General features: G+C 41.9%; 1 protein-coding gene across 10 annotated transcripts in view; it reads left to right on the top strand.

Annotated features, from left to right (window-relative positions):
- RhoGAP93B (MyTH4 and RhoGAP_KIAA1688 domain-containing protein RhoGAP93B) overlaps positions 1 to 14,728 on the top strand; it is a 326,788-nt gene that overhangs the window by 258,430 nt on the left and 53,630 nt on the right. For 6 of the 10 annotated variants that reach the window (XM_071671208.1, XM_071671206.1, XM_071671209.1 and 3 more), the window contains exon 3: positions 12,251 to 12,389. In XM_071671208.1, the coding sequence (XP_071527309.1) occupies positions 12,251 to 12,389 (139 nt within the window). Of the gene's footprint in view, positions 1 to 407; positions 645 to 12,250; positions 12,390 to 14,728 lie in introns of all 10 variants that reach the window. The other 4 variants (XM_071671212.1, XM_071671211.1, XM_071671210.1 and 1 more) reach the window with 2 other exon arrangements.

The raw sequence follows: 14,728 nt of genomic DNA on the forward strand, positions 1-14,728 counted from the left end.
TTCCAGATCGTCTTGTCAAAGTTCTGAGATCGTCATTAACCAACTTCTCAAATTGTCGATGTCGATTTTTTTTTCTTTAACTGACGTGAGGATAGTGGAGGGACTTGGGTGCTTTTGGTATGGTATAACTTGGATCGTTTGTGTAGACTCGAGGTAGTGTGGCCTTCCTCTCCCCGTGGCTCATGATGCTGTTGTGGAACGCCCGCAGGACACGACTCCCGGGACACACCCGAGGTCGTGAAGGACAAGGGAGGGTCCCACTGTTAATCCTACTGATAGATGGAAGAGTTCGTCCACACAACATCCCTGTAGGGACTTCGATTTTATCTTTGTAAGTGTGGCTTTATCAGAACTTAAGGAAGACCTGAAACCAGTGAAATGTGTAATGTGTATGGTGGTGATTATAGGTAAATCGTGATTGACCTACAGTGTGTGAACAGAGTTAGTGATAGTGGATAGTGAAGCATCAGACAATGTAGAGGGAAGAGTGGTGCTGCAGCTGGAACTGCGTCGTGTTGCAGTTGGAACTGTGTCGTGTGTACCGCCATAGACATCCACCTGAACATGTCGCTCTTGTCCCTCACGGCCAAAATGGCTGCGGCGGTGCAGTGTGGCGGAGGCTCTCTGGGCTCCAGGTCCCGCAGGTGAGTTTGTGTAACGGGGAGCCGGGCTCTGGCGATCGAAAGCGCCTCCTGGTATTGGCCTTGGGTCGGTCGGGAGGCTTGTCTCTGGCCCCCTCATATATGTCATGCATAACATATGTTTTGGTACTGTAGTGGGTAATATTGTAACTTTTCTCTTTGCATGTATAGTAATGGTGTTCTCTTATCTTTTACAGGTAAGTTGAGCATGGTGGTGATGTAGTCCCTCCCAGGGTAGGTAGTGTCATCTACCAGGTAAGTTCACCATATCATCTCCTGACACGTCTTCCACGGTATAGCAAGTCTTTAACCCCTTGAGCACGATGGTACGATCCTTCAGCAAAATGTTACGAACCCTGAGCACTACGGTACGATCCTTCATCACAATGTTACGAACCTTAAGCACTTCTGTACGATCCTTCATCACAGTGTTACGAAGCACAACGTTAAGATCCTTCAGCACAATGTTAGGAACCTTAAGCACGGCGATACGATCCTTCAGCACAGTTTAACGAACCCTGAGCAAGACGCTACCATCTGTTCAAGGGTCGTACCGACGTTATCAAGGAGGTCAATTCCCCCTTGCTGCGCAGGGCAGGACTGATGTGTGTGTCAGTGTTTCACGTCCTATTTATCATAACTTCATCATATGCTCCTCGTGCAGTTTTTTTTTTTTTCTATCCAGGGCTAACTTTATCATTCATAAAATTATCACCACGAAACTTGCAACGACATTTATCGTTGTCACAGGCGTGTCGCGTGCAGTACTGATGTAGCTGTAACCTTGGATTATAAGCTGGAGGTTAAATGATTTTTCAGTCTTAACTGAATGAGTCGCTCTTGGCAATAGCTCTTATACTGTTGAGGTTATTAAGATGAAGCTTGGAACACGTGCGAATCGTTGTGAGCGTTGCATTAAGTGCCGTTAAAGCCACTGCTCTGTTGCCGCAGAAAGCCGTCTGAAGAAGGAGATTAATGTATGTTTTCAAGAAAAACAGCTCTCTAGCTGTACAGCAAAGTCAGTAGTACGGGGAAGTGATGTTGAAATATCAAGTCGACTCCACGCCGTAGTCAAACAGTTATTGATGGCGGAGCAACGTGAAGTGACTTTTAACTCTTAGATACACTCCTGAAGGTGGTGGTGGGTGGGGGAGGGTGTTGGTGCGTCCCGGTGTGGTGTCAGGTGTCATGAAGAATGATGAAGTTGGCGGGCAGATGCGGGCGGTAACAACACGTGAACGTCTGTGTCATCTTCATGTGGTCTTGTTTCACTGCGTGAGTGATGGTTCAGGGGCTGGGGATGGAGGAATTGACCTGCCCGAGTGCTGGCGGGGAGGCAGGGGCAGTGGTCATGCTGGCTGACGCACCACGCAAGACGTAAGAAAGGAAACATGGAGGGCAACTGTGCGTATTAACTTTCTCCGGATTATTCTTGCTGACCCTTTTGAGCTCGACGGTGCGTTCCTTGGGTATGATGGCCTGGCTTTTCTTTGGCAGTCGTGATCCAGGGGTTAAGGATCTCGGTCGGCTTCCATGACCAACGTGGTAAAGTCGCTATCCACGGCCAGCTTCGGTAAAACCCCCTGGCTGACGGACTTAAGCATGGTAAACCGACGCTTACGGCCGGTTGAAGAGCGACGACGTCCTTGGTTATGTACACACTGTGAACTAGGAAGAGTAACACCTTCACCGACAGGGGCCATAAGTTGGTCAGGTCTTGTGGAGGAAGGTTAGTGTCACAGCCTGTGATGCTTGAGTCTCTGGCATGACATATACAGCTGTATCGCGGCGCAGGGAGCGAGGAGAATGTTAGGTGTTGCTCCATGAAGGTCGGCGTGTAACATGTAAATAGTCACACATCTGGACTAAGCAATATTGGACCACACTAGTCCATTGTGTGTTGCGAATCTCTTGTGGTGAGTTTCTTTCAAAATAGGGACCCCAGAGGCAGTTTTGGGAGCACTTAAAGCCACAGTGAGAGGAAGGAGATGGTGATGAAAGAGAGCAATGTGGTCTGTACATCCATAGCAAATGCTAGGTTCGGTGAGGAAAGTTGCTTTGATTAAGCTGCAACATGAGGCTGTCGCCGCTTCGAGGTAAATCGTAGCGAATTGGTGAGGTGCGATTGGACTTGAGGCCAGGCGTTAGGACATTTCCTTATACTCGTTGGCCACATGTTCTCGTGGACGTTTTCAAATTTCCTGTGGTCTGATTGGTGCGCCTTGGGCTGGTTTACCTTGCCGTCGGACTGAGCCTGTAGTTCTCTGTAGGTCTTTGAACACCTCCAGGGTCCTTGTTGTGAAGACATAAGGGCGACCCTTACTGCTCCACGGTCTACGTATGACGACGGTATTGTGATAGCAATACATCCTCAGTGCTCTTTGAAGTACTCTGCTCTCCGTTTACAATCTCCAGCCCCTCGTCATCAGCACTCCCCCTAACTTATCTGGTACGCTCTCTCTCTCTCTCTCTCTCTCTCTCTCTCTCTCTCTCTCTCTCTCTCTCTCTCTCTCTCTCTCTCTCTCTCTCTCTCTCTCTCTCTCTCTCTCTCCACCCACACCGCCCCTCTGCCCGAGTCACCTCAGCCCAAAAATAGCTTGGTAATCTCCCCCCAGTTTCTCTCGTCCTTTTTTCCTTATCATTTGTTTTGCATTCATTCGTCCACACAAACCATTTTGTAGTTAGAATTTTACGCACAGTGTTGGCTGTGTTGCAGATATGTGGCAGTGTTTGGGGGGATATTTGGACGTGTGGGTACGGGAAACCTAGTGTGTGTGGGTGGGTGGGTGGTGGTGGGATGGGGGTGACGGTTTGTTATCCCCGAGTCACACAGGACGGGTGGTTATCGTTAGTCCAGGGTGTGACGGGTTCTAGCCGCATGTGACGTGGACCTTCTAACCCACAGTTATGAGATAACACAGGTGACGGTTGCTGATGAGTGGGAGGGGGGGTGTCAGCATCATCATGCGCGCGCACACACACACACACACACACACACACACACACACACACTGTCACGCACGCAACCAGAATTAAGAGGGCTGAGTCACAGGGAAAGGGTAGAGGCCTCAGATTTGCCCACCATGGAAGAGAGGAGAGTGAGGGTTGCCAGTAAGATAAAATAGTGCAAAGACTTCACTGTAAATACGGTGCTATACGGTGCTCATTAGTTGCTCACCGCCGCACGTGCTTATGTAAGCTGACAAGACGTGTGCCGCCAATTTAGTTGTGATGTTGAACAGTATGTGGCAGACTCACGGGGCCAGGGTAGGCGGGGACACGGGGCTGGAGACGAAACCCCTAACCATCCGAAGGTATTGTAAACCTCTCTCTCTCCTCAAGGATAACCAGCTGCGTCGCAAGAATAAACTTGGACGCATTTATGTCTGCAGTAATCTGTATACCCCTACAACAAACTGTGTATGAAAACGAATAAACCAGACTCCCTGAGAGGGATAATTATGTCCGTGTTTGTATAGAGTGCGAGTGTTGTTGGCATTCACCTCAACATAACATCATCACTTTGTGTGGCGGCTCTGGCGCAGACAGTAGCACTACCTTAAACTTTATCTTCCATAAGCGAATAAAAGGAAAAAATAAACAGGAAGCACAACAAACAGTTCTTGGTAAGATAGAGAGAGAGAAAAAAAGATAGTACTTCTGTTCATTCGTTAAGTTCAGCTCTAGGACCATCAGTGCCTTTGGCTTATTAAGTACAAGTACAAGTGATTGCATAGAATTGTGTGAATTGATTTCTAGATGCTACATTAAGCCTAGAATTGAAAAAATAAAAGTCCAAGTCTGGATTGTAAGAAACAACTCAAAGTGTGAACGTAGAATTTTGCTCATGTCTTGGTTTCAGCGGTAATGACATTGTAGATACAGAAGCGAAAGCAGCTGAATACATTCTGTGTACGGGAGTTATACCTCATTGTGATTTTATGTGGTGAATGAAAATTTAAGATAGATGTAAATAATAAGCGAGATTGGGCTTAGACCACCCCCCCCAAAAAAAAAAAAAAATACACAGAAGGGAAAAAAGTTCAAATATGGCGTTTCTCCATCAGCAAGAATCGCTTTGTTTCGGTATTGGTCACTGTGTTGATCCATGATCACTTTGTGCGGAGACGAGACCTGCCATAATGTGAAACCTGCAATTGCAGGATTACCGTAGAGGATGTATCAGCGGAATGCCAAACTTATAGAACTCTTAGAATTGAATATGATTTATTATAGCTGTGGAAGGAAAGAAATTAGTCAAGAAATTTCAGACAAGAATATTGATATAAAGACATGATTTTTTTTTAAAGAAGCCTAAATTTAAGATTTTACTATGTAGTTTTAAGATTTTAGATATCTTTGAAAGTAGCTCAAAGTGTGGAAATATGTTTTTATTAATGTCAGAGAACTCGGAATAAACATTCGATGGTTCTAACGCTTTACAAATTCCGCAAAATCAGTCCGTCAAGCTAAACGTATTGTGAAGGAAGAGCTTGATCTGAAACTGACCCACAGAGCTCTCCTTCAAGAAAACATCATTGGAAAACAGCAACCCATAGCACTAACATCGCAGATTTTTTTCTTTCAAGGTTTGAGACGTAAACTGGCCGACTTTACAGAATCAAACAGTTTACGTCATCCGGCGCAACATGTATTCTGAGCGGCGAAATCCTGCCTCTAACACTGCCCATACGCCCATGATTATAGTTTAGCGGCGCAAGAGAACGAACGAGATACTGACGAAATAGACATAGGCTGTGTTAAGTGTGATCATGGTGTCACAACACAAACTCATGAACTGGGTATGTCTGATGTAGTGGTTAGCGTTACTGCCCATGACGCATGGCCCGTAAACTCATGAACTGGGTATGTCTGATGTAGTGGTTAGCGTTACTGCCCATGACGCATGCACGGGCCCACATGGGTTCAAATCCTAGGTGTAGCAGTCGGCCTGCATTTCACTCAGATGTTCATTCTTCCTTCGGGGTTGGCCTATACTATATTATGTTATGTATTGTATTTTATATATCTGCGGGAGTTTCATGATGATAAAAGGGACTCCTGAGTCAGGCCTCAGTAACAGCCTGGCTGATCAGAGGAGCAGCAGTGCACCTTGGATGTACAGCGAGATGTGTAGGATGGGGAGCCATCATAATGCGACGGAAGTTGTATTACAGCCACCCCACGTGTCTCCCTCCCACACACACACACACACACACACACACACACTACCTCATATGCAACCCACTGCACCTGCAGACACCCCCACATATGTATACCCTACGCGCAGCTAGGTTATACGTAACCATTGTTCACTTACAGTCACCTCCCACGCTGCTTTGCAGTAGAGGCAAGCATCTCCACACCCTGCTCACCATCTGGTGGGACGCCTGACTCGGAGCCTCAACATTCGTAAACTTCCGGTAAGTGGGCACAACATATGAACCCTTAGGGTTGTCCGCCGACTGTCAAGTTATTAACTTATGTGATATTTTAGGCGAATACTTTTTATGGGTCGTCAGAAACATAGATAGATAGTGCAGTGATTCCGCACTATCATAGAACACACAATACCCTCCGACAACAGAACACACAATACCCTCTGACAACAGGATAGCCTTTCATTAAGGTTTATTATAGTTACGAACTACTCGTACTGTAAGTGCTAAGCTTGAATTATTTACACGACCAACAAAATTGAGCATTTAAAGCTTTATGATTATGATGTTTCTTTGCAAGTCTCTTCAGAGTAGCAAATACGTTGCAATGTTAAAGGCGAGGTGGGAGGGTGGGGTTTGCCTGGGAGACTGTGGCAGACAGACAGACAGACATCTCTCTCACTCATCATCTGCCCTCACGACAACCAGTCATTATTTCATCTGGGTTTCTGAGCTTCTACGAACGGAAATTTAGTCGGTGGTAACTGTGACGTAAAGTCTGTCATTGATGTTGGAGGATGGAGCAGCAGAATATTACTGTCTTGTTCAGGGTCGTATTACTGGAGGATGGAGCAGCAGAGTAGTACAGTCCTGTCCAGGGTCGTATTACTGGAGGATGGAGCAGTATGTCCGTGTCTAACTGTTGGTGCACATATATATGCGCTGTACTGTGGCTACTGTCACATAACCGGCTTATACATGGCATTTCCTGTAAATAAACTCGCCCAGGCTAACTTCAAAAGTTGACCCGCTTGCCTTACGCCGCAGTGTTAGTTCACTTTCCCCAACTCTGTATGTATTGCATTGGTTTTTGCTCCCGAGAGCTTGATGCTTGTGTGTCTCCACCACTAGATAGATCACGCAATGCTCGGCAAGCTGCTGCGTCACATGATTCATGTGTGGCCGTTGGCAACTCAAGGTTGGGCCGCTTTGATAACTTTTTCCCTGCACCTCGAAGCTCTGGAACTCGCTAACCTCTCAAGTATTTCTCGGCAACTGACATTCACCTTTTTAAAGACAGGTCTTTCTTTTCCTCCAAAATTTGTAGATACTTTCCCTTATCTCTTCTTTTTCCCTTTCACTAACATCTCTATACTTCAGTTAAGGTTCGGCCTTTCTGTGGACTTTAGTCTGCGACTGGAGCCTCTAACGAAAAAAAAAAAAAAAAAGGCTGTCATTCCGGCATCTGTTATATACTGGGGAGTATGTGTTATGGTAGCGTTCAAGCGGGACCAGCATATGTGACGCGTGGCGGCATTGGAACATAATTGTGTATATTGTAGTATGTTTGACGTGTGGTGACTTTGAAGCAATGCAAAGATGTTGCGCTTGATAGCGTAGAAGCAATACAAGCATACCACGCGCAGCAGCGATAAAACAATAAAAGGATATTTCCCAATTGACAGCGTTGACACAGTATAAGGCTGTGTCCTTCCTAGTAGCGTAAAAGCATTGTAAGGGTGTCGCACATGGCGGCGTTTAAGCAGTACAAAGATGTGTCACGTGGGGAGGCGTTCACCCAATACAAGGATGAGTGACGCGTAGCAGCGTTGAAAGAGCATAAATGTGAAAGGAAATGTGACGTGGTTGCGTTGAAACAATACAAGCAAGTGTTTTGCATAGTAACGTTTAAGCAATAATTCTACCTGGCTGACAAGTGGGGCACCATAGCGAATCTCCACCATAGCGCTAAATCAGTATGAGGAAGGCAACGCTGAAGTAGTAGCTACAAAAAGTGTTACCTATGGCGGCACAGAAGTAATACAGTATGTTGTGGTCTGTTAAAGCTATACAAAACATTGTGATCAATTCACTCGTGCCAGGTATTCGAAACATCGTAGACTACTCAGACGAGAATTTAAAATCTCACTTGCCAAATATTTACATATTGTACCTGATCTTCATGGTTGTGTACGGGTACGCTCCTAGGCACTGTAGGCCGTGGCCTCTTACTACGTGGCTGATAAGTGGGGCACCATAGCGAATCTCCACCATAGCGCTAAATCAGTAGGAGGAAGGCAGCGCTGAAGTAGTAGCTACTAAAAGTGATACCTATGGCGGCACAGAAGCAACACTGTGTTGTGGTTTGTTAAAGCGATACGAAGCACTGTGAAGTGTGGCCGCGTTGAAGCAGTACGTGTGAGATATTATGGTTTTGAAGTATTGCAAAGAATGACGTGTGATGATGTTGAAATACATGGAGATATAGTTGAAGTAATACAAATAGGTGTGACTTGTGGTGGCTAAGTTCAAGGAAGCATGACATGCGATGGCGTTGATGCAATACTAAGAGGTGTGACGTGGAGGCGTTGAATAATGCAAGGAATTGTAATGCAAGGAATTGTTTACCCGTTCTATGTAGACAATGATCGTTTAAGATCGTGATTGATTTCCATTTTCATATGGTAAGACATGTGTCTTGATCTCCAGTTATGAAGTATTCCATGTGGACATGACATGCGAAGTCTTTTGAATATTATAACTTAAGATCAGAGGTTGCCTTCAAGTACATTATGAGAACATCCTAAACATCCGGGGGCCTTGAGTGATCAATTCACTCGTGCCAGGTATTCGAAACATCGTAGACTGCTCAGACGAGAATTTAAAATCTCCCTTGCCAAATATTTACAAATTGTACATGATCTTCGTGGTGTGGGTACGCTCCTAGGCACTGTAGGCCGTGGCCTCTTACAACCTGGCTGATAAGTAGGGCATCATAGCGAATCTCCAGAATCGATGTTAAGGTATATGGTTTAAGTTTAGTGTACTTAAGGGTTATAGTTTTTCACCGAAAAAAAGAATGTCAGGGAAAATATACTTCCTATGAATGTTGAAGTGGAATGTGTTAAAAGAACTGGTTCTCCAAACAAGTAATTATATGATAGTGTCTTGGTACCTGACCCAGTATGCCTAAAAGTCAGACTTCAGGAATGATAATCGTTAGAAACTTAAGCGGACCAGGCAGTCATGACTGTGCGACCTTTGGCAACAACTGTACGACCCTTCAGCATGATGGTACAGCCCTTTGGTATGATAGTCTGGCATGGTCATCAAAGGTCACACCGCACCATCGTGCTGAAGGGTCAGGTCATTGTACTTAAGGATCTTGCTGTCGTGTTCAAGGGCATAAGAGCATTCACGGTTCTTGAAGTTTGCGATAAGTGTAGCGGGTGGTATAGCGGCAGTTTGGATCTGTGGTGATGATGATTAGTGGTATGAGAGTAGTGTGTGTGGGATGGTGAGGGTCACGTTAGCCCGGACACAGGGGTAGTTATGGTCTTACCAGTGTTTGTGTTTGGGCAACAGTGGCAGTCACCCGCTTCCCCAGATCCCCAGCTGATCACACTTCTTGCCCTTTGCTTCTTGGTGTTGCACATCTTTCCTGTAAAGATGTGTTGTAGTAAAGATGGTTAGGATGCTTCAGATGTCATTATGATGCTGCAAGGTTGTGGTTATGGTACAGCAGGGTTTTGGCTATGATGCTTCAGGGCTTTGGTTATGATGCTGTGCTCTTATGTTTATGATAGTGCAGGGCTGTGGTTTTGATGCCTCAGGGCCATGGGCCATTGAAAGTTACACTGCTTAAAATGGAAGAGTTTAGTCTTCTGTGATAGAGAAATGAGGATATGCTCCTGTGAAGAAGTTCCTAATAGAACGGGTGTCAGAGATAAAGATAGACAAATAGAGGATATAAAGGTGTTCCTATTTCGTCTAGGGTTTGTCAAGGACAGTGGTTATGTCAAGCAACAGTAGTCCTTGGAAGAGCTGGAAGATCATATCAGTAATGCTGTTCAGGGTGTATCCTATGGACAATTTTGCTGCTCATTTAAGTTTATTGAAAGGGAAGGTGGAAATATTGGGATTAAACTTTGTGTTTGTTTTAATCATGATGGATCCCTGACAGGTACTAAGCAGAACTTCAAAGACTGCTCTCATATCTCAACATCATAGATTTGTCTGTTTGTTTTAATCAAGTAATTGAATTGGACACCTTTAAGTGGAACACTTGTATAATTTTGTACAGTACAAATTACTTAATATAGAAAAGTATATTGATGATGTGAAGCATAAAAGTTGTGGTGTAAATACTTTCATTGGACAGATGAAGGTAAGATACTATTTAATGGGAAAAGATTCAACTGCTTTGTTAGGGGCATATGAAAAACTGATCTTACACTATATACTGGATACTGTATGGAGAAACATATGAAACCATAGAAAAGTTGTATAAAAGATGTAGGTATGATTACTTAGTGGGCTACTGAAAACAATACAGTTAAACAAGATATAGTTTCATCCACATTACTATGGGAAAATGAAGAAATAGAGTTTTGTACAACATTTTGGAGGCAGAAGAACTTCTTATGATGTGGAATAGAAAATAAAAGATATAGAAATTATTACTTATGATGATCTTGCTCTTAGCAAATGCAACAGAGTAACCATTACAATCTGTAAAGTTGGTAGGATTGATTTATAAACTTTCAAAACAAGAAAGGTAAAGCAAGTTATGAATCTCCTCATAGCACTTTTGCTCTTCACATTGGAATGTTATTGTGTGAAATTGTTAACAAGAGTTAGAAAATATGCAGAGATGCTTTTCAGACGTCATTAACTTTCTGAAATTTAAAGATCTTTCAGAAACGAATTAAAGAAGAGACTATACTTTCTGGAATAGACATTAGAGAGAAACATCATATATTATATGCATTGAGAATCCTAGCAGGTGTAATTCCCAGCCTACAATATATGCATGGAAAACCCTGGAAGGCCTAGTTTGGAGCCAACACATTTATTATATCTGATTAACATAAGGAGCCTGGACAACTCTGTAAGACATTACAACAAAACTGAAAAGGTGCCAAAATACAGCATTAGAAAAGAACTTGATTTTTTTATGGTATTAAACTGTATGGCTCGCCACAAGTGTTAGTTATGTAGATCACCCAGAGGATAACATCAGACTCACTCGACAAATATGTAAAAGGTGAACCAGAACATTATATGTAGGGTATTTAAGATTATGGGCTGCAGCCATAAACTGCTTGACTTATTAGTGGAGCAACAATGCAGCTTGGTCCAAAACCATGAAAGTACACAAGCCCTTAAGATTCTGTAACTTGTTTAAGGTAACCGGCATCCAACAGATTTAAGTAACATTATAGAAAGTCCCCTCAACCTAAAAAAGTGAAGATCGATGGCTTCCTTTGAAGTTACCAGACCTGCCAGATTGTCAAGTAAACATTGGAAGGAGAGTTACAGTATTGAACAGGTTAGTAGGCTGGGTCTTCCTAAATGAAATTGGTCACAAACTGAAGGGCAGTTCAGTATAAATTAAGGTAAGATATGGGTTTCTGATGCTGAATAGGCATAGGGTAGTAGCTGTCAGGGTAAAATTTGCATTGTTCCTCAGATATGATGTGTTACATAGTAGATGGTAGGTAAAGAAGTGGGTATTTAAAACCAATGGCTGGAGTCAAATGAGTATGACTTGAGAGGATCATCAGCAACCTCATGAAAGTTCAGCTTGCTTCACTTGCCAGGTGATATATAACAATGTATTTTAACTGGTTACATGATGTGATCTCAAGGTTCTTGTATGCACATGTTGAATAAGGATTTTCTGCTTTACTCTGTGTAGATGCATAAAACAGTGACCATATAGCATGCTGGAAGAGGACACGAATTGACCTAATCACCATGTAGGAAGATTATCGAGACGTACCCACATTTAGGTTAACTTGGATGTAGCGCATATTGAGATTATAGCAGGCAAACATTGAGGTGATTGTAAGCTAGATTGATATTTACTGGAGCTTATGTAGAAGGGGTGTTGTTTACAGTTGTAGTATGTGCAAGAGATGGTATAACCTGAAGCGATGTTGCTCCATCCTCAAGCCAATTTATCCTCACAATGATCACATTAAACTTTTAGTAGTTTCACATAAGATGATGCTTGTTTCCTGGGGTTAGGGTTTGGAGTAGTATTTGATTTTGGTTTATATTTTAACCATAACGTGTGGAATAAGATATTTATATATCTTTCCTAGGACGCTCATTTGTAGTTGCTGTTATCTACAGTTCACAGTGGCATTACTGTTGTTTTAAGAATTATTTTGTTAGTATAAGGTGAAATGCATATGCAAGGCTTATTTCGTTTCTCTCTGACAGGAAAAAGTTTGATGACAACCAGTGGTGGGAACTATTCGACACAAATACATCACGGTTCTACTACTACAATGCCACCTCTCAGAAGACTGTCTGGCACCGACCTCAGAATTGTGACATCATCCCACTAGCTAAGCTCCAGGTGAGGCCCTACCACTTTGTCTGTATGAAGTGCTGTGCTTCATTGTCTTGGGGAAAGTATACCAAGTGGGAGTACAGCAATATCTTAGCGGGATAGTTCCAGTTTTTTTAAATGATTCGTTTCGAAATAAGACTTGTTTTACCCGTTTTATAATACTGCAACAGGTATATTGTGCCTTCCATGCCTACTTTTAGATGAATTTTAATTCTCTTCCTTAGTAGGTGATAGGAAAAGTTAATGGTCGTTAATGGTTGGATGGAGGGATGCTGGACTAAGGATGTCAAATTGGTTGTGTTAGGGTAGTTGGTATTAGTTGATGAGTAGAAGCTTCCAGAAGTAGAGAATTTGCCATGCTCTGTATAAAACATCTCAGAAAGGAAGACACAGAGTAATTACCTGTACAGTATTAACATGAAAGATACGAAGAAGATAAACCAGTTTATGAAAGCTGGGTGAGAAACATGAGTGATAGAAATCATAAAACAATGATATAACAGTTAGAAATTACAAAAAATTGTGCAGGGTAAATGTACACAGACCCAGAAATTGGTTTATGTCAATGACATGTATGAAATTGTAATGCAAAGTAAGAGAATGGAATAACTGCACTAAAGGAATTCAGAGAGTTTGTCATAAACTTTTGGAGGAAAATGGATACTGATATTGTTGACAATGCTAAGGGATTTGATAGATTGTAGGAAAATTTTTGTTGGGGAAAGTAATGAAGCAAAAGATGAAATATGAATTAGGTGGATGGAGTTTCTGATAAACGGATAATTCAAAGTACTGCAGTGGCAAAGAGAAGTGTCTTGATGTATTTTAAGTGTTTGATAATGATATTAGATGTGGGTAAACAGGCAAAAGTTGGTTTATTTATTCATTTAATTATATTTGATCACCAGGAAACAGACGAAGACTGGCCCATCCACTCATATACACACACACACACACACACACACACACACCTTTATATATATATATATATATATATATATATATATATATATATATATATATATATATATATATGTATTCCCTGCATGTCATAGAAGGTGACTAAAAGGGAAGGGAGCAGAGGGCTGGAAATTCTCCCCTTTCGTTTTAAATTTTCCAAGGAAGGAACAGAGAAGGGGGCCAAGTGAGGATATTCCCTCAAAGGCTCAGTCCTCTGTTCTTAACGCTACCTCGCTAACACAGGAAATGGCGATAGTATGAAAGAAAGAAATATATATATATATATATTTATATATATACATAAGTTGGTATAGTGAAATATTATCTGGATGACTTCAGAATCTGGAAAATGATAGGATTGGAAGAAAACAAAGTAAAATACGGAGAATAAAACTTGATTACTGAGGTATGTATTCAGAAACAGGTTAATAGACATACTGTATATGTCAAGAACTGTTTTCTGTCATGAAAACAGGTTTTTCACACCCACAGCATATTCACCACTCGTACTTTTAAGCTCCTCACAAATGAATTGGCAACAGAAAAGTTTAAAGTTCATGGAAGATAGACTTAAATAAAGAAGTCACGGAATGATTAATACTGTAATGGAGGCACCTCGTAAACATCCATTTAGAAAAATATGGTTTGAGAGTGAAGAAAATATTGAAGATATAGGAGTCATCGTAAATGAAAAGCTGGATTTGAAGACCATATTGAAAAAATGATACAAATGAGCCATATAATAAGCAATATGATGAGAAATTTCATTGCAAGAGAGAAAGTCAATGATGAAAATGTACAGTCTATATAAAAAGTAAAATTAGATACTGCTGTGTTCCTTAATCCCTAACAAAGCGAGGTTGAACTGATAAAGTGGAGATAATCCAGAAATAGTTTATAAATGAAATTGAGGGAATGGAATATTTGCATTAACATGGAAGATTGAAAGAACTTGAGCTAAGCAGTCTAAAGAAAAGTATGATTTATGCTTTACAGCAAATTTAGGGGAAAATAACATATGTATTAGACTGAAAAAATGTACATTATGGGAAAAAATCGTAATTAAATGTACAAGAATTCAGTAGAGTATATCAGAAAGGCACCAAAAATTATGTATGAGAGCTTGGCAAGAAATCCTTCCTTAATCTGCATATTCCATACATTGTTATGAATTATTTTTGATGCTTTGTTGTTGTTGATGTTATTGTAGTTCTGTGTCTTCCTCCTCCTAGATCTGATGGAAACTCCATAACCTTACCAAATTTGTGTTTTTCCATTTACTCCTATCTTATTTATCACTTCTGTTTGTTGGTATCATAAGAAGAAATATTTTACATCGTAGTTACAAGAATGTTATAAACTTTGTGACATCTATGATGTTCTGC

This window comes from Panulirus ornatus, chromosome 16, assembly GCF_036320965.1.
Source record: "Panulirus ornatus isolate Po-2019 chromosome 16, ASM3632096v1, whole genome shotgun sequence".
Lineage (NCBI taxonomy): Eukaryota > Metazoa > Arthropoda > Malacostraca > Decapoda > Palinuridae > Panulirus > Panulirus ornatus.